The 25,249-nt window shown below is 47.4% G+C and overlaps 1 protein-coding gene across 4 annotated transcripts in view; it reads left to right on the forward strand.

Annotated features, from left to right (window-relative positions):
* The first annotated feature begins 1,270 nt into the window (after nucleotides 1-1,270).
* LOC139046706 (kinesin-like protein KIF20A) overlaps nucleotides 1,271-25,249 on the forward strand; it is a 44,551-nt gene continuing 20,572 nt past the window's right edge. For all 4 annotated transcript variants that reach the window (XM_070528656.1, XM_070528657.1, XM_070528658.1 and 1 more), the window contains exons 1-3: nucleotides 1,271-1,424; nucleotides 2,234-2,362; nucleotides 21,468-21,619. In XM_070528656.1, coding sequence (XP_070384757.1) covers nucleotides 2,251-2,362; nucleotides 21,468-21,619 — 264 coding nt within the window. In that variant the 5' untranslated portion in view covers nucleotides 1,271-1,424; nucleotides 2,234-2,250. The remainder of the gene's footprint in view (nucleotides 1,425-2,233; nucleotides 2,363-21,467; nucleotides 21,620-25,249) is intronic.

Below are 25,249 nucleotides of genomic sequence, written 5' to 3' on the forward strand. Positions count from 1 at the left end.
ATCATTCGCCTCTTCGCTTTCTTTTCATTAGTCATTACTGCTCATTACTAAGTATTTTAATCATTTGTAATCAATTGTGGTCATTGCAAGCCGTTGTTAGACATGTTGGTCATATCCTAGTAACCAGTAGTCATTACAAACCATTTCAGCCATTGTTAGTCATTGCTGGTCATTACTAAGCATGGTTAGCCATTTCTAATCAAATGTAGTCGTTACAATTCGTCGTTGGACTTATTGGTCATTTCATAGCCATTTCAGTCATTACTACTTATGTCTAGACATTTCTAGTGATTTCTAATCAATTATGGTCATTACAAGACGTCGTTAGACATGTTCGTCATTTCGGAGTAATTAGTTGTCATTATAAGTCATTAGCCCTTATTAACATCTACCAGTCTCTATTATAACGTTATCATTCACTGTCACTCTCAATCATTTTTCAGTCTTTAATGTGTCTCATATGGCGTGATGACACTTCGGAAGACACTCCGGCGGTCAGGACTGCTGACAAAAACTTGACCATGAGCCCAGAAAGGCTTTCGTCTTAAAATTTCACGGAACCCTGCCCATAAAGAGCTTCGCTGTAAAACGTTGCCGTTGAAGCCTCAGCGGAAACCACCGGGAGCAACATGCGCCCAACGTATGTGCTGTTTCTTGCGGCGGCGCCCTGCGTAGCCGAACATTAAAGGGCCGTTTATAGTCCGACGTAACACCCGCGCGCGCGCGCACGCAACGTCGCGTCGGCGAAAACGACACCGGCGCAGCTAACGTAACCGGCGGCTTCCAACGCGCCCCGACGGGCCCGGCGCCGGTATCGCTCCTGAGCCATTCGCGCGTCGAAGTCGGCGGAACCACAATGGCACCACCACCACCTCGCACCACAATGCATTGCGCGCGAAGAAAAAGGCGCGAACACAACTCCGCAGACGGCGCGCGACTTGGCGAACCTTCTGCGCATGCTCCGAAGATAGCAGCCTACGGCGCGCGCGTAGGCTGCTATAGAGGGGATGGCATCTCGGCTGGCGCAGCGCAACCGACGTCGCGTGACTGACCGCGAACGACGCTCGCCCGCGCGCCGATAACGTCGGACTATAAACGGGTCTTTAGAGCAACGAGCCGCGCGCGCTTGTCGGAACACCGGCAGCACGTTTTCTTGTTACACCGTGTCATCGTGTCATTTAACGAGCCCTTTGGACCAATCATAATTCACTTATGGGCGATAGAAATGGGACCAATCAGCCTCAGTGCTGCGGCTCAGGTGGCGCTGTGGCAGCGAGATGCACGATATTAAAACCGTGGGAACGATGCTGCGATAGCGCACTGTTGTTACTGCGGCTGCATTTCCCAGTTGAGGCGCCAGTGAGTCTTCACCTCAGACGGGCTGTCGCTACATTGAAGCAACTGCCAACACACTTTGAATACAAGTAAGTGGTTTTGATTCAGCACTATAACCTCCGTTGCGCTTCGGACCTTACTCTCCCTTTGTCCTTGCCCTGCTACCGCGAAGAATTAAGCGGATGCCATGCGCTGTGGGCAACGCTTTAAGGGAAGCTTTTCGTGGTGTTTGCCGGCAGCGCTGTTCTTGTTTAACAGCCGTTTTTAAGCTCTTGAGTACGCGCCGAAGTCGGGCGAATTTTCACCCTGAAACACCTCGCTCAACGTAGCCTTGTGGCTCACCAACACAGCCGACGCACACGGCGGAAATCAGTCTGTCACACACACTGCCCACTGAAGTGAACTTGTCCTACACGAAGCCTTTCTCCAAGTACTTGTCTCAGGCCAGTAAATGAGACGACCAGGTTCACCTGCTGTCATAATGCGTGTGTCGGCGCCGTCAAGCTTCGCGATACGAGGAAAGTGTGCTCTTGCGTTCAAAGCCAGTCCTTGCTGCGTATGAGCGCCGGTTCACTTAGCATTTACGAGCCAGCATGAACAGCAAACCACGCTTCCTACTCCGCTCGACGCTTCTTTCGAGATTCCGTCTCCTCAAAACTCTGTGCATGCCTCAGCCCTATTTTGTTTGCGTAAGAGCTCGCGTCTGCGCTCAATGTGTAATGCCGCTGGTTTTCCCAGTTCTGTTTTCACTTCCACCCAGATGACCCCATCCTGCAAGACAAAGCCTCGCTTTATATACGCTGATAAATATGGTGTTTCTCGTCCCGTAAGCATGGAGTGCCAAGTCGACAGGCGCCGTGACGAGAACCTAATACTGTCACTTTAAATGCTATCGCAGCCCGGGTGCTCACAGCGATGCACAGGCGGGCCAAACACACGGTTTCGGCGGAACCATCTGGGTCTGCAAGCGAGGAGCTTCCGCCACCCCTTCAGGCAGAACGTCACCTGGACGCACACCTTGCTCCAAGTGAGCCTTTATATTTTTATTGGTTCAGTTCGAATAGCGAACATTTCGAATGCATTACGAATACTCGATAGAAACTACTTTAAACCTCGAATAACGACTACTTTCAAATTTCGTACAATTTCGGATAAAATCCTTTCGTACAGGGTTTGCAAAATATATTTGCATTTTCGTTGCACGTAATGCACTTCAAAACCAGGCCACACATGTAATAACTTTTCCATTCTGCACCAAAACCTACCAGATATTGGTGCAGGCAAACAAAGTCGCGCGGTCGTGTTTTATCTCATCATTATTTCGCAACCGCGATATTCTCGGCCATAGCGGTAGCAAGTGGTATATCTCGCTTCTATGTATAAGCACTGAGCACGTGCTCACGTGCTATGCAATGCAGCATCCACAATTGTTTGGACGCTCGCCCCATTCCTAAACGTAACGCGGTCACCAAATGGTTTCGGACACTACTAAACTCGCGGACAACTTTCTGTGGCAGTGGAGGGAGAGCTACGGGTGCGTGGTTGCTGCACAGTGTTACGGCGCGAAGTAGTCCGCCAGCGTATGACAGTGCTTTAGGTTGCTCGGGACAGCCGCTGAATCGACGCAGCTTCATGCGCGGCCATTTCGCGTTTGCCCAGACGCGGCAGGGAAAAGCCGCAAAATAATAACTTTTACAATAAGTGGTGTGTTTTTCTTATTTAACTGTTGACATTAAGGTGCCTATGTATTTCTTGTCCAACTTAGACTAATGTGGATGAAAAACGCAGGACTCTTTTCAGAAGAGCTCTCGTTTTGCCGCGCTTTCCCTCCGTAGCTTTCCCTTCATTGCCACAGATAGTCATCCGCGAATATAGGGGGTGTTATTCTTTTCAATTTTGTCGCAAGCATGGGGCGACATGTAGAAAGGCACGAAGACAAGGTCAACAGACATGGCTGTTAAATTTATTCGGTGAATAAATGCTTATTTCTCTATCCTGTCTTCTTTCTGTTTCTTATTCACTTAATATGCATCCTTATCATATCTTCACGCGCAATCTGCTTTCCTCACGGCGGGAACGCGCATGCGCCCTGCCTAGCGGATTAGTCGCGAAACCTTTCGCAAGGGTCACGCACGCGCGGCCACGCTGCCCGACATCGGGGGGAAAGTCCCCCGAAAAAAAATTTAAAACCCTCTCGAACGCTCTGCTGCCCACACTCGTGCCGTGAACCACGTTGAAACGCCACTGGTGGCTTGACGTCGGTACGGTGCCGAAAACGTGCGTAGCGTGTAAGACAATTCCATTTCAAAACAGACGGGGGCCAGGGATTTGTTCGGACTGCACCATGAGCCACTAGTCGCATCTCATTGATAGCTAGTCAATATAACGGGAAAACCCTTGCGGTGACACTCGAGAACACCACGTTGTAGAGACATTCTTCTTGCAGCGTCGGCTCTCACTTGTTAGTGTGGCAGCACGTGCCTGACTTCACGTACTCGTTTAAGGCGCGGTAACACTAGGCCGACACGAAACCAACACGCTCACGCCAGCGAGAGGCGGACTACCATGCCAGGCCAACAACGATCCAACCGACCAGCGCGATTTGTCGTACTGGGACGGAATTTCTTGCCGATGGCACCGATAAAATCAGCGTGCCGACCATTGTTCGACCGCACACCGCGCAATAGGCCGTCGAGCCTACATCGCGATAGCTGCACCACCTAGTATACATAATTAATCGCGCTAAAAATGAGTCGAACCGTAGCTAAGTTGAAATGAATCGGTTTCGACCCTCTGAAGCCGTATACATCAAGTTTCAGCCAATGTTGATCCTGTTCAGCGGAGGAGGCCTGGCGCCTTCGAGTACGTGGCCCCGCTAACGGCTGACTTGAACTAAAGAGTAAGCAGGTCGGACGAAGGAAACAGCTGCTACTATCAACTCAACAATACTATCCCAGAGGGTTTTCATCACGAAAGATGAATGTACTACTCTTCAGTTCGCACGGCGCGAACACAATGAGTGGCAAGCGGCGACACAGCGTTGTGCCGACATCCGTATACACGTCCCCGTTCCCGAAGGCTGCCGGTCGCGTTCGCTACGTAGGTGGGTGGGTCTTTACGTGTTCATATGCTGACCCATATCTTAATTCCAAAGCTGCACTGTTTACCTCTGTGTCAAATGCGAAAAATAGACGCACAGTGCGTTCGGTAAAGCAGCATGAACAACCGCCTTGCTCCGATATATACACAACGGTGTCACCGATGTGATCCATGATGGAATGTGTAAGCGTGACTGAACAAGGACGTAGAAAGAAACAGGTACACAAAGACAGCGCTAAAACTTTCGACTAGATTTGATTTTCGCGCTCATCGATAAATCCCAACGAGCGGAAACAAACGAGACGGCAAAAGAACATTCGGTGGTGCATGTCGCTGAGCCGCATAGGTTTCCAAGGCACGATCGCAACAAACACTGCAATAGTTACAGCAATAAATTGAGGACTCGCATCTCTTCAGGGAGCAACACTGATGGCTGATCGTTACGCTGGCGCCGGAACGCTTAGGGCCCGTACATGGTCAGTCCGCCCGTCCGTTCCGCCCGCTTCCGCCCGCGTGCGTATGGCTCTCTACTGGTGAGCGAGGAGCGGACGCAAGTTTCCCGTCCGGCCGCCTGCTCGTCTCTCATTGGCTGGTCCGAGGCGGATAGTTCGGCTGTCGTCACAGCAAACATGGCGCGTGCTCGAAGCGAAGCTATGGCGAAGCGGGGACGCAAGGCCTAGGCTACAGCCGCGTCAGAAACAGTCTATTTTTTTACTCCTTTTTGTGGTTTTTACCAGAGATATGTGGCACCCACGGAAATAGTCATCGGAAGAAGCAAGCCGGTGTACGCTTTCAGACCTCATCAGTGCGTGCGATCGCCAACAGAAACAGACGGAGCGCAGGAAGTGTGTGTGTTTACGAGAGCGTCGGAAGAAATAGTTGAAGCCGTCGACTCCGTAATTTCTTGTGCCATGCTTCGCGTGTGCATCGCAGACAACTCCATCACATACACGGGCATTCTGAGCAGCACACACGTCCAAGGCGTCGCGAAATAAGTAGCCTCCGATTAGCGCACCCAGCGAACACGATTGGTTTCTGTTCTGCGTATGCGAATCGTTGCCGCGAAGTGGTGAACGCCAGCCCTCGCAGCTTTCAGACGTAATGATACGATCAGTAGCGATAAGTTCTTATTGCCTCGTTATCGCTGCCATTCAACGTGAGTCGTTTTTCCGGCTGCGATGCGCCGTTGCGACCGCGACGTTCGAGCGGTGCTCTTGCTGTTATGAAGTGCGTTTGCGAGCTACAAATCGTCATATATATGTGCGATGTGTTCCAGCGTTACTGGGTGTAGAAGTGGTCGTACTACGCGATGTTCGTGCGCTCAGAAGTGAGCTGAGCATAAGTGTTGCCGATTGCGTTTTCTTATGTAGTAGCCCGATAGAGAAGCCCTATCACACCGGTCTTTTCTGCTTCGTACATTTATCGTTTGTTTCAAAAGTTCTTACTGCACGGTTAAATTAGGGAACAACATTATAATTGCATACGTCAAGACGTTCAGCGCTGTCGTGAAATGTGGACGTGCCTGAGAGCACTAATGTCATGAATGCAATTAAAAATTCCCAAGACAGTGTTAGGAGAACGGTTAAAAAGAGAAAACATAGCAGGTAAGCACAGCAGCTTGTGAACCCGCTCCTATAATACCTCGACCCGCGTCTGTTTGTAAATGTATGTTTTCGTGCGTTTGTCAATTTTTTTTCTATTCCCCATATTTCTTTACGTTGGAGTTTTTCTTAGTTCTCGCATTTGTGTGTGAATACGTGGCTGCTTCCATGCGTGCTTGCGCTTACCATTATTTCTGTCCTTTTATATTATATCAGCATTTGCTTTTGCTAGTTTTCTTTCGGCAAAGTCATTACACATTTTCATTAACCAATCTCATTCAAAGCACTAACTCGTGTATGCGGCAGGGCTGGCCTCTTCCATCTCATCAAAACCTTTCTCACTGGTCTACCTCGTCTTCTCAATCTGCCTACTCGCTGTGTTTTCTGTCCTTGCTTCTTGTGTTGTTGCTGCAATGTGATTAACCAACTTGCTCAAAACAGATTTTGATCGCCTATGAAAACACAAAGGTTTAGAGATAGATTTTCTTAAAAGCGTCATGGGGGTTGCACAGCAACTTAGCGTCTTACCTATGTTCATGTATGTACATCAGTGCATGTGGCAGCTCACCAGAAGTGCACATGAAAGGGTGCCATATTGTGAAACTACACCTTGCTATGCTGTTGCATTTTTCATGCAATCAGTCTTAGTAAAGGGATGGTTTCGCTGCCCATCACGTGTGATGGCAAACGATTTCAACACGAATAACATTGTGCAGTGGGGTGTCATTTCCTATCTGATGCTGTCGTCGTTGCAAAAACATTTTTCAGTAAATGGAGCCCAGCAAAGCAGTGCACTGATAGCTTTTGCAACTTTCACCATTTATTACTTCACAAATGTCATTGTTTGAACCTGGCCTTCGATCGTATGCCGATGGCTTGTGAATTAACTAATTGCCTCAATAAAACACATTCAACTTCACTCAGAATTTTTTAGTACAAACAATCCTAGCAAAGCTATTCAGGGTGAATAATTGTGCTTACATTGGCGTTACTTGCCGTCAGATAAGCAAATGCAACAATGGCTGCGACATGACCGTGATCTGACGTGCAGACTGCTAATGGTGCATTTCAAGCGTGCTCTCGACTGCTGCTATTAATAGTTGCCCGACTGAGTATTTTGGGCCTAACTAAGCTAATGATGTTTGATAATTGTTCTCCTATTCGCATTACTTGCCTGGGCCAGGTAACCAGAATAAACAATGCCACCACATGAATGTGTGTTTGCATGCAAGCTGCCAGCAGTGGCTGTCATTTTCGCATTGAGTGCTGCCGTTTCACCAACAGTGGCGACGACTTGACTGCGCTTTGACGTGCAGACTGCTAATGGTGCCTTTCAAGCGTGCCCTCGACTACTGCTATTAATAGTTACCCGAATTAGTATTTTGGGCCTCACTAAGCTAATGATGTTTGATAATTGCTCTCTAATTCACATTACTTGCCTGGGCCAGGTAACCAAAATAAACAATGCCACCACATGAATGTGTGTTTGCATGCAAACTGCTAAAGTGGCGGTCAATTTCGCGTTGACTACTGCTGTTTCACCTACAATGGCTAAAACATGGCTGCGGTTTGAAGTGCAGATGCTGAAGGTGCCTTTCAGGCATACCCCGATGACTGTTATCTCATGGTGTTCTTGATGTACACGAACGTGTACAGCTATTATAAAAATTAAAATAGCATTGGCTCATGTCATTTAGAACATACTCAAATTTTTACAAGTGGAAACAGTTTCCACGTACCATATGCTCATCGGATACAAAGGCTCAACTCTTTGTATCCCAGCTGCAACACATGTTGCCATTAGGAAGCGCTGCACCACAACTTCTGTGCGGTAGTTAGACCCCACTGAAACACATGTTACATCAGTGCTTTGATACAGCCACACAGATTGCACAACCTGAGGAGCAGTTACCCGCCGTGATTGCTTAGTGGTTGTGGTGTTGGGCTGCTAAGCATGAGGCTACGGGATCGACTGCCAGCCACAGCGGCTGCATTTTGATGGGGGCGAAATGCGAAAACACCCCCATACTTACATTTAGAGGCATGTTAAACCCCAGGTGGCCCCAATTTTCAGTCCCCCACTATGATGTACCTCATATTCATATCCTGGCTTTCGCACATAAAACCCCTTAATTCTTTTTCTTGGAGCACTCATTATTTCTGAGAAAGAAATTAGTGTCTGACAGGAAGGAAGTATATTGGTACATTGGTGGTATAGTCTGCATTTGCTTTTTGTTTCAATAGCATGTCAGTTTACTGCACCCATACCACAAGAAAGCAATTTATAAATGGGCCTTAACACTGCATTTTGAAGTAATAGTGCAATAGCAGTTCTTTGTAGCGTACAGAATAAAGTAAAGTTCACATGTGTTACCACTGCAAAGGTATGCATGTCACGTGCATTAGGCGAGCTCAAAAATGCAGTGCAATACCTCCTGCAATGCAAAATCCAGAGAGGCCTGATGTCCAAAGGACTTGGGATGTTTTATTAGCATACAGAGAAGGACAGAGCTCTTAAATGCACTATAGGGCCCACCTAAACACAAGTCATGCACAGTAGCTGTGGTGGTTCTCAATATCCTGGGTTTGGTTGTGTTGTGCAAGTGTGTTGTCACAGTTAGCAAAGGAAGTTATTTTACGAGTGATCACTCTGTCTGCATCACAATCAAAGCAATATTTTAGTGGTGCAATACTACACTTATTGGCTCCTCCTAATTGTATGTGGTGACATGCTGTGCCTTGTTTCATTCTACAGTCTTTTACACGGAACATAAGGCGAGTTCAAGCGGCTCCTCGAAAACATCCCATCGTACCCTGTATTATTTTTGTTTGCCAGTAAGCACCCACAACCTCGTGTCATGTCTCAACAAGGGACCTTTCATGCAATAAATAGAAATGACTAAATGCAAAACGCTCTGATTTCTTATTCTAATGCTCTTTAGTTGTGATTGGTACTGTAAGCACGAGTATTTAATATCTGCAAATAATTACTGGCTTCTTAACACCAAAACATATGATTTTAACTTTGTATTTATGTGTCTCGAAATGAGAATATTCGGTATTCGTAATCGGCGCCTTTCAGAAACTTCGCTACTTACGCAAGTGTACATAATTCGTAATTTGCTGAGCAGGCTCAAAGCCTGCCTACAGCAGACCGATAAATTTTTCGGAGCCCGCAATATCCGAAAAACCAAGCAGCGCTATGCAATCGCTTAATACGGCAGCCGTATGGAGAAATAGTCACAGCACCTTTCAATTTGAGGCTGTGGCCATAGAGAAAGGGATGCTGTGGCGTTCCCTGACTGCGGAGAAGTTTTGTTACTGTTTCGAAAAAAAGCTATTTCGTTCCTAGATACACATGCTTAGAAAAGCTTTGTGGTCGATGTTAATTATGCACGATTAATTCAGGATTCTGTTATGCCTCATAGTTGCGTGTTCCATTGGATTGTAGCGCAAATGCTCGGTGCAGCTCGGCAGTGTATGTTCGGATTCGTAGCAGAAGACACGCATTGATGTCTCAGCGACGGCTATTCATATTTCGTTCTCTAAATACATAATTAGATGCATAGAGAAATTAATCATAGATTGAACTTGAACGTAATAAAGGGGGGAAATTACGCAGAACTATTACGTCAAACTTTAACTTGCATCCACAAAAGTCATATAGACAAAAATATGCCAGTGTCTGCTGTCAAAATTCGTTGCCAACCTTGAACACGGTTGCTCCGCCGAATGGTTGCCAGCTGTCAATAGACCACGTCGTCCAATAGGAATGCGCATGTGATCCGCTCGGGCGGATGGAGCACGGCTGGTCCGAGGCGGACGGACGGTGTCGTCGGTGTCGTCACAGCAAACATGGCGCTTGCTCGAAGTGAAGCGGGGGCGCGAGGCGTAAGCTACAGCCGCGTCAGATACAGTTTATTTTTCTCCTTATGATTTTTACAAGAGTTATCTGGCACCCACGGAGACAGTCACCGAAGGCAGCAAGCCGGTGCACCCTTCCAGGCATCGTCAGCGCGTGCGATCGCCGAAAGAAACAGACGGGGCGCAGGAAGTGTGTTGTGTTTACGATAGCGTCTGAAGAAATATTTGAAGCCGTCGACTTCGTGATTTTTTGTTCCATGCTTCGCGTGCGTGTCGCAAACGAGAAGTCCATCACATACACGTGCATTCTGAGCAGCAGGACAAATGTTCAGTGCGTGCCGAAATAAGTAGCGTCCGATTAGCGCACCCAGCGAACACGATTGCTTTCTGTTCTGTGTATTCGGATCGTTGCCGCGAAGTAGTCAACGCCAGCCCTTCGAAACTTTCAGAAGTAATGATACGATCAGTAGCGATAAGTTTTATCGCCTCGTTATCGCTGCCATTCTGCGTGTGCTATACTGTGCGTGAGCCGCTTTGCCGGCTGCGACGCGCCAAGGTGACCGCGACGTTCGAGCTGTGCTCTTGCTGTCATGAAGTGCGTTCGCAAGCTACAAATCGTGATATGTATGTGCGATGTGTCGCAGCGTTGCTGGGTGTAGAAGTGCTCGTTCTACGCGATGTGCGTTTGCTCAGAAGTGAACGGCGCAGAAGCGTTGCCGATCGCGTTTTCATATTTAGTGCCCTTACAGATAAGCCCTATCACACAGGCCTTTTCTGCTTCGTACATCTATCGTTTCTTTCAAAAGTTGTTACTGCATGGTTGTAGATGCTTCAATCGGTGGGGGGAAATTAGGGAACATCATAATAATTGCATACGTCAAGACGTTCAGCGCTGTCGTAATATGTGGACGCGCCTGAGAGCACTAATGTCATGAATGCAAATTTCTGGCAGCCTTGATTTTCATAATGTGGACACTAGTGTGCAGATCAACAATTTCTAGATTTCATGAAGTAAATTGCTTTATATTTTGTGATGCAAGCGGCTTACATAGCCAAAAATCTGTGCTGCTTGTTTTTGACTAGTGACTAAGCAGTCTGTTTGTGAAGACACAAGTGGCATGGTAGATGAATATGTTACAGGTAAGAACTGGATACTACCTTCTTATTAACTAAAAATTTTACATTTGCTGACAAAAAGCACTACGAATGTTAAAATGAACACGTGGGACGAGTTGTAACTAGTAACTGTCACAGGTATGGTGTTATATAATATTCTGCTAGCAGCCAGCAGAACTGCGTGAAATTTTGCCCAGAGTTGTTTCTTCCTCACTGGCCAGCCATGGTCACGTTACTAATGCAGGCAGAATTGGGTAAGGTAAAGTTTGTGGTTACTTTGTTTATCCACCCTGTTTGATTATCTGGTATGTGTTGCCTGTTTTGCCACGAGCCTTCAGTTTAAAGCAAACAATAGCACAAGTACCGGCATTATATGCCTGATAAGTGCTTCATTTTCTTTCCTCGTGTTCATTCTGCCAACAGTCATTAGCAAATAATGTGCATTAATCTGACTTTGGCCTGTAAAGTATGTCCATTAAATGTTTTTCTTCTGCACTTTCATCTGCCAGTAAGTTTACAGCTACCTATCATTCATGGGTGTGGGATGTTGGACGCTATAAGTGGCAATCTGATTTTTTTTTTGAATAGGCCACGATTCCACACATTAACTGAACCATTTTCAGCTGCGCTGCCAGACTATAGAAAGGGGCACCTCGCCTCTTGTCATTCTTTAGCATGATCATGGCCCCAGTGCGTTGTCCCTGAGAAGTCAGCTGCTATCACAATATAAAACGTGCCTATTGGCTGCTATGAGTTTATCCTGAACACGAATTTTCACAGTTATGTAAGCATTAGTTATGTGGCCGAAGCCAGCCAATGAACACGACCTGCTGGCAGAATTTTCAAGTTACTCTGCAGGCAGAGTGTCTGCTCCCTATATTGTTAGCCACACTGCTTTGTCAGTGTGCTGAATTGTTCTTTTTCGACAGAAATTTACTACCCAGCCAGACAAGATATTGCCAAACCATCAATTTTAGGCCCGTACACATGGTCACTTCTTTATTTTATGATTTTCTGGGCATGACAGCCATGGCTTAACTTATGCACGGAGTTGAGTTGCTGCATGTGAGAAAAAAAAATCGCTGCGTAGCTAATAGAAATTAGACTGGTACAAAAAATTATTTATCTTTATGGCTTGTAGTATAAGTGGTGCTGTTCATTTGATGCACACAGTAACACGTGAACACAAATTTATGTGTACCTTGCATTTATGTGCATCTGTGTGTGAATAAAACAGCGCAACTTCTAATATGAAGGCACGTTGCACCAACTATACCCATTAGAGATGTTCTGTGGGGTAGTCAGCTGATCGTATCGAAATTTTATCACATGGTGCAGTTACATTTCATACCTCTATGTAAACCTATTTAAGAACTGTATTCACTGCATGCGAGAATCCATATTTTAGGCCAATGCAGTACCTGGGGTAGCAGCTTTTTAGTTAGCTTTTGCCACAGCTCATTAGAGGGATCTTGTTGATTATGCCATCCAAACAACTCATATGAAGGTTTGTGTTTAGTATACCAGCAGTGAAATACTGAATGCAGCTGCAATTCTTTGTATACTAGTGAGATTCATTCCACTGCTCATTGTTCTGTAACGTGTTGTTCTTCAGCCACACATGGTGACAGTATTTGGTGTCATGAGTTCTAGGCTATTTTTCACATGGGCCTTTTGATGAAGTGAAATCTGCCTCTTCAACAGTCCGTTTAGTGGAAAGCCATCACTGAACCAATAGCTCAAAGGCCAATTCCTGCATGCTTATCGCCAATTGGTAGTGCGCGGAAACTATGTGTGCTACATCACTTCAGCTACACAAAAAATCGCACAGCTAAACCTGCCACATATAGTTAAGTCATTGATATAGGCAGAGGAAAATGATTCACGTATGTAACAGTTACTCATCCCTTGAAATGTGAATGACCCAAACCTTCGCGAGCATATTTATTTATTCATTTATTTATTTATATCAGTCACAACCAACCAGCAGCACAAGTGGGCACACTTGTGCTATCACAAACGAAAACAAGTAGAATAGTACCACCGTCTCAGCTGGTTTGTTGTGATAACCTTGCCTGCAAGTTTCTTGTTTATATTGGATAGGCTTCCTACTTCCTACAAATAACTTGTATGCATATTTGACCTGCACCGCAAAGAGCTGATGTGACAAAAAAATGTGTACACCGTAGTGTTATGTTGCTTTTCATGGTGTCTCAGTTTACTTAATACAGTTTTGAATTTACAGATTGCTTCACATGTTTATAGCTCAAAACCACTGAAAACTACTTGCATTGTGACTGCGAGGTCACAACATGATGATTCGTGTGGTATTCTTCCTGTTCATCGGTGTGTCCTTGCACTATAAATGTAAAACGCCACACCTGCAAACCTGAGCATCCACCCTTACATTTCAAACACTTTTTTGAATGCTCGGCAGTTATGCTTACAAGCACATTGTGACAGCAAATCTACACGACCTTAATTTAAGTGCGATGTAAAGGGTTGTTTGTGCATATCCAAGCTGTTCTAGCGTGCCTGCAGGGATACAGTATTGTCCAGTGGCACCGTATAGTTCAGGCGTAACAGTGAGCTAGTAAACAAAGGGGCTAATACTAAGCTGACCCATGTGTAGGAGCATTATATTATCTAACCAACACGCAAAGTTGCTTTCAGTGTAGTGAATAACCGCAGCTTTGATTTACCAAGTTATATTGCTGCACACCGCACACAGAGAGCTGAAACAAAAGTCTGTACAATGGTGAGAAATGTGCCAAGGAATTAAAGAAAACTTGTGATGTGTGGATTTGAATAGTAGACGTGAATGCATACCCAATTCACCAGTATGCATGTTTTCTTTTGGAACAATTTTACATTTGGCACAGAGGCTGAGCCACTACGGCCTCTTGACTGCAAATTTCTGTGCTCTCGCAGTGCTAATGGGAGTATCGTTCATTTGGCTACCCAAATAGTGAATAGCTAATAGAGCACTACAATCTTTCAGTTTTACCCAGAACACCTTGTGCATTATTCACAAAACTGAACCTAAGGAACTATTCGCTGGTTTGTTATGGAAATAAAAAAATGACAATGAATGTTTCCTCGCTTTTTGTGTGGCCCTGTCTTCTGCCCTACGCACCTTCATTTCATTGTCATGTGCATGTTAAAACAACTAAGTAAGAAAGACAAACACAAAACTACTAACTACATCAGCCATTTCACACCACAAGAGGTCACTGAACTCACTGCTAAGCTGCACTTGATAATGTCGGTTTGCTTTCAAATAAATACAGGCACTGGCCAGCTCTTTATGTTATGCTATGCATTTTTCATTTTCCTAAAATATGGCTGTGCATGAGCTAGCAAGGTTGTTAGTACATAAATACATAAACAACATGCAGCTCATGCCCAACTAACTGATATAACCTGATTAGAGCCTATGTTTTATATGTGGAGCAATCAAAATAGAACACGCATGTATGATGCCGACAGTATCAAACAATCTCAAGTCGAACATCCTTGTTTGGTGCCATGGGTGAGAGAGGGAGCATGCCTGTCAAAGTACAGCTTAATTTTGTGCGCTTTGGTAATGTTTGTACATTGTTGAAATGTTAAATTAGGTATGTTAAGTAGTAAGGTGGCAACATATTGGGTAGTCAGGCTGGCAAGAAAGAATGCAATTGTTTGATTTCACTCAAAAAGTTTTCTTATCAGCAATGTAAATTATATGCTTACAAAAGTACTCCCCTTGGAAACATATCTCATGAGTATGCATATATCTGCATAAGGTCACCGATATCTACATACATATTGCTTTAAGCCAGTCATAATGAATTGTACATTCACTGCTTAACCTTCAATTCCTTGCTGCGTGAAGTTAACCACTTATGCATAACTTTTTTTTTTTGCACACGGTGAGAACTTCAGTCATCGCTGAGCAAATAATTTAAGGAAAAGGCATTCCATGCATCCAACTGCTTTAAGCACCCTCTTAAAATTGGCAGAGTGAAAAAAAAAAGCACGAGCAAGCGTATCGGCAAGCTGTACTCGGGGCCTCACGCGCGTGCTCAGTGGTAGAAATGTGCGTCTTGGCGACCTACGCAAATGCATTCCGCGACAGATGTGCGTGTGTTCTGTATTCTTGCAAGCTGTCACTAACACTATAGAAACCGCGCTTCCGGCGACAATATCAGTTTCGCGTGTCGCAGAACGCATCACGTTGGATAATTAGAGAGAGAGAGAGAGAGAGAGAAAACATTTATTTATCATCAGTTTGGGCGACTTCCTCGCAGGGTGGAGCCCTTAGTTCAGGGCCCCATTGGCTCGCGCCACTCCACGTGCCCGCCGGATCAGCCGTCGCTGCTCTTGCGGGTCTGAGCTGGTCAGCGCAGTCTCCCAGGAGGAAGGGGAAGGTGAAGGAATAGGGGAGTAGCCCGGAGGGTGTGGGCATTCCCAGGTGCAATGATATACTGTGGGTTTTGCTCCACAATAGGGACAGTATGAGGGATAGTGTGTGGGGTGGAAGAGGTGAAGATAAAAGAGGCAGGGAAATGAATTAGTTTGAAGTTGTCGCCACGCGACGGCATCTTCTCGATTAAGGGAATTATGTGGTGGAGGGAAGTGTCTCCTGGTGTCTCTGTAATATTGTAGAGTTTCAGTGTAGGTCATTGGTTCTGTCGGTGCGTCGTCTGGGTTGGACAGCTCTTCCAATGGCGCCCGGTTAGCGAGCTCTCGGGCTACCGCATTAGCGCGTTCATTACCATGGAGAGAGGCGTGTCCAGGTGTCCAGACGATACGCACCCTGTGAAACGCTGTGGGGTGTAATGATGTAAGGATGCGGTGTGTGTAGGGTGTCACCTTCCCTTGTGCCAAAGTCCTGCAGGCGGTCTGAGAATCTGTGACCACTGTGATAGGTCCATCCGGCGCCGGCATGGTTGAAGCGTGTACGATGGCTAGGGCAATAGCAGCTTCTTCCGCCGTGCCACTGTCCACAGTGTTGAGCGTGGCCGAAGCTCTCAGAATGTCTGCACTATCTAGTACGACCAGACATAGGGCGCGTTTCTGTGGGTAGCGGGCCACGTCGGTGTATAGGACTGGAGTGTTTGATTTGTCATCGCCAAATAGGCGAGCCAGGGCTTGTGCTCTTGCCTTTCGTCGACCTTTATGACGGTCAGGGTGCATATTCCGGGGAATTGGGGCCACGTGAATTTTGTTGCGAATGCTAAGCGGAAGAAGTGTGCGGTTTTCCTGTTGTGGTGTTCTTGGTATTTGGTATCCTAGCCGGGATAGAATGTGGCAACCTTGCATTGTTCGTTGCAGACGTTGCAATTGGCTGTTAAGATGACCTTCAACTAGTTCGCGGATGGTGTTGTGCACCCCCAGCCGTAGTAGGAGCTGCGTAGACGCATGTTGGGGTAGTCCCAGCGCTGCCTTTAGTGCCGTACGGAGGAGGGTGTCCATCTGGTGCATCTCAGTCTGAGTCAGATTATGATAGGGGAGGTGGTAGGTTAATCGGCTAATTATGAGGGCTTGCATGATTCGGAGTAAGTCTTTTTCTTTCAGTCCTTGTCGGTGGTTTGTAATGCGTTTTATCATGTGCGTTATTTGGGTAACTTGTTGGCGGAGCACGTGTAGGGTATGTGTGGCCTTCCCGTTCTGTTGTATGTGAAGTCCTAGCACACGTAGCCTGTCTACCCTTGGAATAACGTTGCCATTGAGATGCAATGTGATGGCTGGTGGAATATCGGCCTTGTTCCGTTTTTTTAGTACAAGCAGGAGCTCCGACTTCTCAGCTGCGCATGTGAGTCCTCCGGCTGTTGCATAATCCTGAACTATATTTACGGCTTCCTGTAGTGCATCTTGAATGGCGCCGTCTGACCCTGTGGTCACCCAGATTGTAATATCATCGGCGTACAGGGCGTGCTGCACGTTCGGAAGTTTGTCGAGGAGCGGTGGTAGCTTTGCCATCGCCACGTTGAACAGGGTGGGTGAGAGAACCGAACCCTGGGGAGTCCCTCTGCCGGAAAGTTTTATGATATCCGACCGAATATCACCTAGGCCGATGGTGGCTGTTCGGTCAGATAAAAAGGCTCGGACATAATCATAGATGCGCTTTCCGCATCGGGAGAATGCAAGGTTGTTTAGAATGAGGTCATGTGAGACGTTATCGAAGGCTCCTTTGAGGTCCAACGCCAGAATGGCTCTTGTTTGAGCTTTACTTGGACCATCCACAACATCCTCCTTAAGTTGTAGGAGTATGTCCTGCGCAGACAGACCTGGTCGATAGCCGAATAAGGTATTGGGAAAGAATTGGTTCGCTTCGAGGTGAGGCTGGAGGCGATTTAGCACTACGTGCTCGAAGAGTTTGCCAATACACGAAGTCAAGGAAATGGGTCTGAGATTTTGGAGGGACAGTGGTTTCCCGGGTTTCGGAATTAGAGAGGTTTTGTTCAAACAGCCAAGGCAGCGTGCACTGAAAGTAATCATCCCAGAATACGTCGTGTGCTGCGACGTGATGCGATTGCAATGCATCTGTACAAGGTGGCGCATATAAGACGACTGTGCAATGTTTCGAAGAAGGATGACGGTGCCAATGCAACACATACGGCTGCAGAACAGAATGTGGCAGCCTAGAGTCGCATTTTCGCCGGAACGCGGAAAATTGAAATCACATCTGCAAAAATATGCCAGTGTCGTCTGCTGTCAAAGGTCGTTGCCAACCTTGAACACCTTTGCTCCGCCGAACGGTTGCCAGCTGTCAACAGGCCGCGTCGCCCAATAGGAGTGCGCGTGCGTTCCGCTCGTGCGGATTGAGCGTGCATCGAATTTTGCGACACCTTCCGCCTTTCGGGCTTCCGCTCGCGACCGGACGAGGGCGGAACGGACGGGCGGAGCGACCATGTACGGGCCCTTACAGTACCGGTTATGTCCATCGTGAATGTCTTCACGACCCGGTCCCGGGTCCGTCGTCGCAACCCGGTCGTGATCAGATGTCATTAGTGTCCGGCGTCACCGGTGCCCCGGCTGACATGACGAAGGCACAGTCGCTCGGGAGCTGTCGCGCTCCAGCTGCGCGGGTCTCGTGCCGGCTGGCGCTGGTGCACACCCACCCAGCTGAGGTCCGTAGACTGGACGGTGACTGGCTGCAGCCAGCCTTCGTGCATCCACGTTCAGTGGCGTGAACGCTGACATGTCTCGGCGGGTAGGTCCGGGACAGCGGTAGTTCCAGAGCCGGCAATCAGCTGCGCCCCGGCCATCACGTCCTTCCATGCGGGTGCCCCTTCGCCAAGGTGGCGTCTCCGCGCCCTCTCTTCACGTCTTCCTTTTTCGTATGTCTTGTCTGTTTTCGTTCGTATCATGTCTTTTGCTCTTTCTTTACTTCCATTTGTCATTCCTGCCAGGCTTGCTTGCCGTGTTGGGGTGCTCGAGTAATGGCGTGATGTCTGGCTAAGGTATAAAATTGATCCCGCTTTCGGCAGGGTCACTTCCCACCGTGACAGTGGAGCAGCACAGCAAGGTGGCTAGAACAACGCTAGCAGTTCGGGTACATTGGTGGAAAGGCTGCTTAAAAGCTCCCTTGTGGGTGCTTACTTCACAGTTCAGTAAATTGTTTGGATCTCCTTGGAGTGTTCCCCCTTTCTTTTACACTTGCGGCTTTTCGGTTCCGCATAACATGCCTTGGTCTGTTTTCGTTATGCATTTGCCCATTTTATACTGACCTCGGCGTCACTTAAGTGTAGAATATTTCGTTGCGTTCTCTACACAAGTTCAGGCAATGTAGCACTGCCGTCCTCATTTTCAGTGCAGTGAGCGTAGCCTGCGCGCTGCTCTTCAATTTTACTTGAGGCACTTACAGCACTGGTGCTGTTCACTGGCTACTTTGGAAGAGCAGCTGACGTGCGAGCTCTTGATAATATAGCACATGGTGCACCCCTAGCTAGTTGATTCGCGGAATGCAAACGTTAAAACTTCAGTCGCGTCAATTCCTCTAGCTATCATGAGGAAACGGGGCACTAGTTTAATGTCTGTTGTTGTCGGGATCCATTGATGAAGGCTTCTAATGTGCTGAACGGCTTTTGATTGAGCAGCTTTCTCTTAAGATGCATTTTATTCCGTTGACATTTGTAGAACTACCTACCATTATTTCAGCAAAGAAGGGCAATACGTTCCCCTTTGTTACACGTGCATTACCTCCAAATACCGCCGTGGTTGCTCAGTGGCTATGATGTTGGGCTGCAGGCTGAGCACGAGGTCGCGGGAGGCCGCATTTCGATGGAGGCGAAGTGCGAAAACACCCGTGTACTTGGATTTAGGTGCACGTTAAAGAACCCCAGGTGGTCTAAATTTCCGGAGTCCTCCACTACGGCGTGCCTCATAATCGGAAAGTGGTTTGGGCAAGTAAAACCCCAGAATTTAATTACCCCCGAAAAAAAAGCCTTATTACCTACAGAAGACAAAGCTCCTTTGGCGCTGCACTTAACTTGCGACAAGGTTACGAGGCATGCATGTGTTGCTCTGCACTTGTTCAATGTGAACTTGTGCAGTACCGCGCGCAGCACTCTTAAAAAATTTGGGGGCGCTAAAGCTTGGCCTTTAAGCGTGGAACGAGATAGCATTCAAAGATCCCCGTCTGCTACCAGGCAACCGGAGCGTATGTAACCCTAACGCTATGCACGAAGGTGAACTTTGCCGTGGAACTACAGCCTCTTGCATAGGCCGCGATGCGGCGGAGGCGAGCGCCAGCTTGAATTATTGCAAGGCACCGGACGCGCCACTCCGTGGCCCCCAAGACACCCATCTTGCCGGCGCACGCAAAGTGGCGGATGCCGAGGCCTGTCTGAAAGCCGCGGCGGGTTTGTGTGTGTAATGTTTGTTGCGCGCCGGTCCTGTCGTTTGTGTACTTCTTCCCGAGTCCTGGTCTTCTGCGCCTTGGCTTTACTACTTCAAGCATGAACCAACTAGCCCAAGCAAAAGGTGTGTGTGTGTGTGTGTGTGTGTGTGTGTGTGTGTGTGTGTGTGTGTGTGTGTGTGTGTGTGTGTGTGTGTGTGTGTGTGTGTGTGTGTGTGTGTGTGTGTGTGTGTGTGTGTGTGTGTGTGTGTGTGTGTGTGTGTGTGTGTGTGTGTGTGTGTGTGTGTGTGTGTGTGTGTGTGTGTGTGTGTGTGTGTGTGTGTGTGTGTGTGTGTGTGTGTGTGTGTGTGTGTGTGTGTGTGTGTGTGTGTGTGTGTGTGTGTGTGTGTGTGTGTGTGTGTGTGTGTGTGTGTGTGTGTGTGTGTGTGTGTGTGTGTGTGTGTGTGTGTGTGTGTGTGTGTGTGTGTGTGTGTGTGTGTGTGTGTGTGTGTGTGTGTGTGTGTGTGTGTGTGTGTGTGTGTGTGTGTGTGTGTGTGTGTGTGTGTGTGTGTGTGTGTGTGTGTGTGTGTGTGTGTGTGTGTGTGTGTGTGTGTGTGTGTGTGTGTGTGTGTGTGTGTGTGTGTGTGTGTGTGTGTGTGTGTGTGTGTGTGTGTGTGTGTGTGTGTGTGTGTGTGTGTGTGTGTGTGTGTGTGTGTGTGTGTGTGTGTGTGTGTGTGTGTGTGTGTGTGTGTGTGTGTGTGTGTGTGTGTGTGTGTGTGTGTGTGTGTGTGTGTGTGTGTGTGTGTGTGTGTGTGTGTGTGTGTGTGTGTGTGTGTGTGTGTGTGTGTGTGTGTGTGTGTGTGTGTGTGTGTGTGTGTGTGTGTGTGTGTGTGTGTGTGTGTGTGTGTGTGTGTGTGTGTGTGTGTGTGTGTGTGTGTGTGTGTGTGTGTGTGTGTGTGTGTGTGTGTGTGTGTGTGTGTGTGTGTGTGTGTGTGTGTGTGTGTGTGTGTGTGTGTGTGTGTGTGTGTGTGTGTGTGTGTGTGTGTGTGTGTGTGTGTGTGTGTGTGTGTGTGTGTGTGTGTGTGTGTGTGTGTGTGTGTGTGTGTGTGTGTGTGTGTGTGTGTGTGTGTGTGTGTGTGTGTGTGTGTGTGTGTGTGTGTGTGTGTGTGTGTGTGTGTGTGTGTGTGTGTGTGTGTGTGTGTGTGTGTGTGTGTGTGTGTGTGTGTGTGTGTGTGTGTGTGTGTGTGTGTGTGTGTGTGTGTGTGTGTGTGTGTGTGTGTGTTCGCGTAACAAGTGCTTTTTCGCATAGTAAAATTATAATTCGAGAGCTATCATTTCTGTAGGCTGGGTGCAAGTCGTAGTTTACGATTTTTCTACGTATTTTAGCTTGAAAAGTTCAATTAGTTCAGGCAATTCACTGCGTCATATGGAAGGCCTGGGTATACGTGGGTCGAAAATGTCTTTGCCGAAACGACGTCCGACACCAGGTGTTCTGCGACGTGGGCGGCCAAATCGCAGATGTTTATAAATTAGCTAAGAAAGGGCACTGTTTTCACGGCAAATGAAATGTTGAACTAAGTTGTGCTCCGAGTTGGTGCATGCAGTGGGAACACGCCTTTTATTTGCAGGCTCAGCGGTGAGGGTGTACCTACGCATAAGACCAAGATTTGCGGGCAGGGCGTTCACGGATCCTGCGTTTAATGTATCCGATGCAACAACTGTCGAGACAACCACGGCCACTCTGATCCATCAACAGAAAAAACGTTTTAGATTTACAAAGGTGAGTTTTCCAGCCAGTGTCTGCAGCGTACAGTATTTGTTTTAACGTATAAAACTGGGCGAAGTAGTATTTATTTACAATACAAGCAGTGCAAAAACAGCAACACCATAGAACAAAGTGTGCAGGCCAGGCGCTGACCTCAGCGCCTGTCCTGTGTACTTTTGTCTTGTTGCCGTTATTTTTCCAATGCTTTTACCATGATTGTCTGTTTATATGGGGCAAAATATGTACCTGAAGCTGCTAAGGAAGTCGGTATGGTGCAGCTATTCTAGTCTCGGAATTTTGACGTACAGTCACCTATTGAGGTCCGAGGTCTGGTACCAATATCTTGCCTCCCAGTTAATTGAAATACACGTACAAGACCAGCCATGTGTTCAAGTTGTATAATGTCGCTTGTCTTGGAGCAAGGGGTAACAGGAAAAGATTATGCAGGTCCAACGCACATGTTGGAATCTGAATCTGTGAAGCGGTTAAGGAAATGCTAGAAATTTGCCGATATAATCCTGCGTCTTTGGCGCAAAGAAAGCAGGCGCGCACATCTGTTCTCGCTTAAGCAGGCTGCGTGGGGACGGATGGTTTATATGCTTTCTTTTCTTTATAATTTATTTGTTTATATGAAATTTCCTGGTCGCTATTTGGCTAGTCCCTCGTTGTGGGTGTCATTTTCTGAAAATCTTGAACATGCCGCGATCACCTGAGAGATCATCGTGCGCACAATATGCACCACCCATCTCTTGGCCAGCCCGTTTTTTGGGTTGAGCCATAGCATGAGAATTCTAATCATCAGCAGACGGTGATTATCGCAAAGAGGTTGTTTGGGTTGGCATTAAAGAAATGTACGCGTGGTTGTTGCTTTCGCCGCTATGTAAATACCTTATGGAAATACATATTGTACGAAGGCGATTCGGAATGTCTTTGCCCCAATTATTTTTAGCCAAATCACGGCTGTAAATACGAAGTCGACACTCATCCCCAGTGGTGCATCTTTGTTGGACCGGCCCGGTCTTATTTAGCGGTAGATTTGCGGCACGGCGCTGCTGTCAGTTATTGAAATGGTGGCTGTGCTTCACACGTCCATGGCGCACGAGCAACGAAGTTGTAAGGTCGCTCTGATTGTTCGGGTTCTTAAGTCTCACGAATCGGCCTCGTGCTTTGTGTATATCGAGAGGGGGTTCACTTCCCCCCATGTCAGCGGGGCGACAGTTGCTGTGTTATGCGGGGTCACAGGCAACGCGCGGGTTGGGGTGACGCATCGCGGCAGGTGCCAGGCGGGCGTGTGCCGATTGCTGGAAGTGAGTATTGTGCGCACGATGTTGGCAGTCCGCCGACGGGTCACACAGACCAGCCTTGAAAAGAACCGCTGTACAAAAGGTATTGTGAGCCTGGCGCCCGAGTCCCTGACTAATTGGAGGCGCCGCCGAGGTTAAGAAGGACTTAGCAACTCTGACTCTGTGCTGCATGCAGTGAGCATGGACCTAATCCTCTACGCCTCCGGAAGGTAATCGCCAGCATTGTTGTTGGGTGCGACTGCCTGCGTGGTGTCTAAGACCAGCTTACCGTGCACGCTGTAGGAATGCGGTGCGCACGTAAAGAGTGCATTCGCACGACGGCGTCTTGGAAACACGCACTCAAAGAACTTTGTCTTGTAGACAATAAATTTGAAGGACAAGGAGGGTCATCCGTCTCCCAGACGGCCAAACTTTGAGTACAGCGGCACTTCGTGGTGCCGGTGCCCCTGCTTCCGAGACAGGTGCAGCCTAGACGCCGTTGGCATTTGAAACGGTCTAGCGATAACTTGTTCGGGCCTGGCGTGTTTTGCTGAGCCGGTCACTCACTACGGAGAAATGAGAGGGCAACGGAGTTTTGGCGAAGAAGGAAGAGAGCTTTGTTTTCCAATATGTTTATTTTTAAGAGTAAGCCCATCCCTGTGGGTGGTGGCTTAACAAACGGTTGACTCTGATTGGCAACTGAACCTGTGGGACGGGCCAACGGCCCTACCGCCTTTTTTTTCTTTGTATATTTGGGCTATAAAAATCGGGACGACATGCTGTCCCTCAGACTTGGCTGAAATCAGTATTACTGATAGATCAGTGAGGCTCCGTACCATGTACGTTAGACTTGGCTGAGATCAGGATTGCTGATAGACCAGTGCGCCTCCGCACTATGTACGTTAAAACGAGTCTGGGCTCTAACAGTCATTGAGACAGTAGAAGAGTGAGACCTTGTTTCTCAGTTGTTCAAAATTGTAATGTATTTGTTGTACCTGCCATGTATATAGAAAAGTTTGCCTATAAATGTTTCTTGTACATCTGACCTCATCGTTTCCTGCCTGCGTTTGACCAACAACTGCCGATCATCGTCCGATAAGCTTCAAGTTCCAACGGTGAAGCGAGGACGGAGAACGAACGAAACTTTACTGAAGTGTTATTTGTTCTCTATAAAGAAATGGACGAACACCACACACCACAGGGGAATGCAGCCCACGTATGGGGAGAGGTGTTTCGCTTTATGAAGTGTGAGGTAGTGGTGTCGCGAGTTTTCAAAAGGCCGTGAAGACTTGCGTGGCAATGAGCGTTCGGGGAGGCTGCGTGCGTCGATGACTGACGACTGCGATGGGACAAATGCCTCAACCTGCGAGGGGCCGATGTGGAATATAGTGCAATGTACGTAAAATGGTGCGTATATTTGTAGTTGCCTTTACGTACCTCCTTTTGTCTACTAAAATATAGGGTCAATTACTTTGATTCACCCTTGTGTTTGTAATAAATACCATGACAGAATATAAAGAAAGCGATTGTGGCCTAATGGTTCGAGCGTCGGGTTGCTGTGCTGTGGGCCGATCATCCAATCCCGCTGGCGGCCGCGGTTTTTTTCTTTATGTGCGCAAAATCTATTCAGAGGGAACTCGACCAAACGACCTAGACGAAATCATGGAATTGCCTTAGCAAAGAAAGCTACGCTGTAAAATCTATATTGCTTTAAATGTTTCCAACAAAAAAAGAATACTTTGTCTTGTTTGTCTTTGTCTTATTTGAACAATGCCTTATGGCGACCTCCACTGCTCTAAGAAGGCATTTCTAATTATGGTTGACTAGTCATTTTTGCGTGCTCTGGCAGCACACGAAAGGGAGTGCTCTGAACATATTCATCAGCCTTATTCAGAGCTCGAAAAGGTTCTCTCGCCTACGAGCAGAGTGTGTGACTGATGTCTGACAGCTATCGAGCTGGCTTCTCCGATTGCTCTGGAAGCAGCTGAATGTTTGGCTCGGGCGGGCCTACTTTTTTCGGGATGCAATTTCTAGAAGATTCCACATAATTGCAAACATCATTGGAGCATGGTAAGCACCAGATGGATCTACCACCAGTGTTCTAAGGGAGCCCTCGTGAGTTCTCGTATCATACGTGACGGCACCGCAGAGTCACATGCAACAGCAGTTTCTTAGCAGACAAATTATCCACTGAAATTTGAGGTTGTCCTGTTGGTGCACATAAAAATTTTACGCATGTACCATTTATCTCAGTGTGCATTGCATGCCAAGGTTTTGCCAGTGCTGCTTAACTGACAATTCAGAGGTGAGATGTGCAAAGAACGGCATTGTTCTTTAGAGTCTCTTCGGTTTTATCAGCTTG

The sequence above is a fragment of the Dermacentor albipictus genome, unplaced genomic scaffold, assembly GCF_038994185.2.
Source record: "Dermacentor albipictus isolate Rhodes 1998 colony unplaced genomic scaffold, USDA_Dalb.pri_finalv2 scaffold_13, whole genome shotgun sequence".
Lineage (NCBI taxonomy): Eukaryota > Metazoa > Arthropoda > Arachnida > Ixodida > Ixodidae > Dermacentor > Dermacentor albipictus.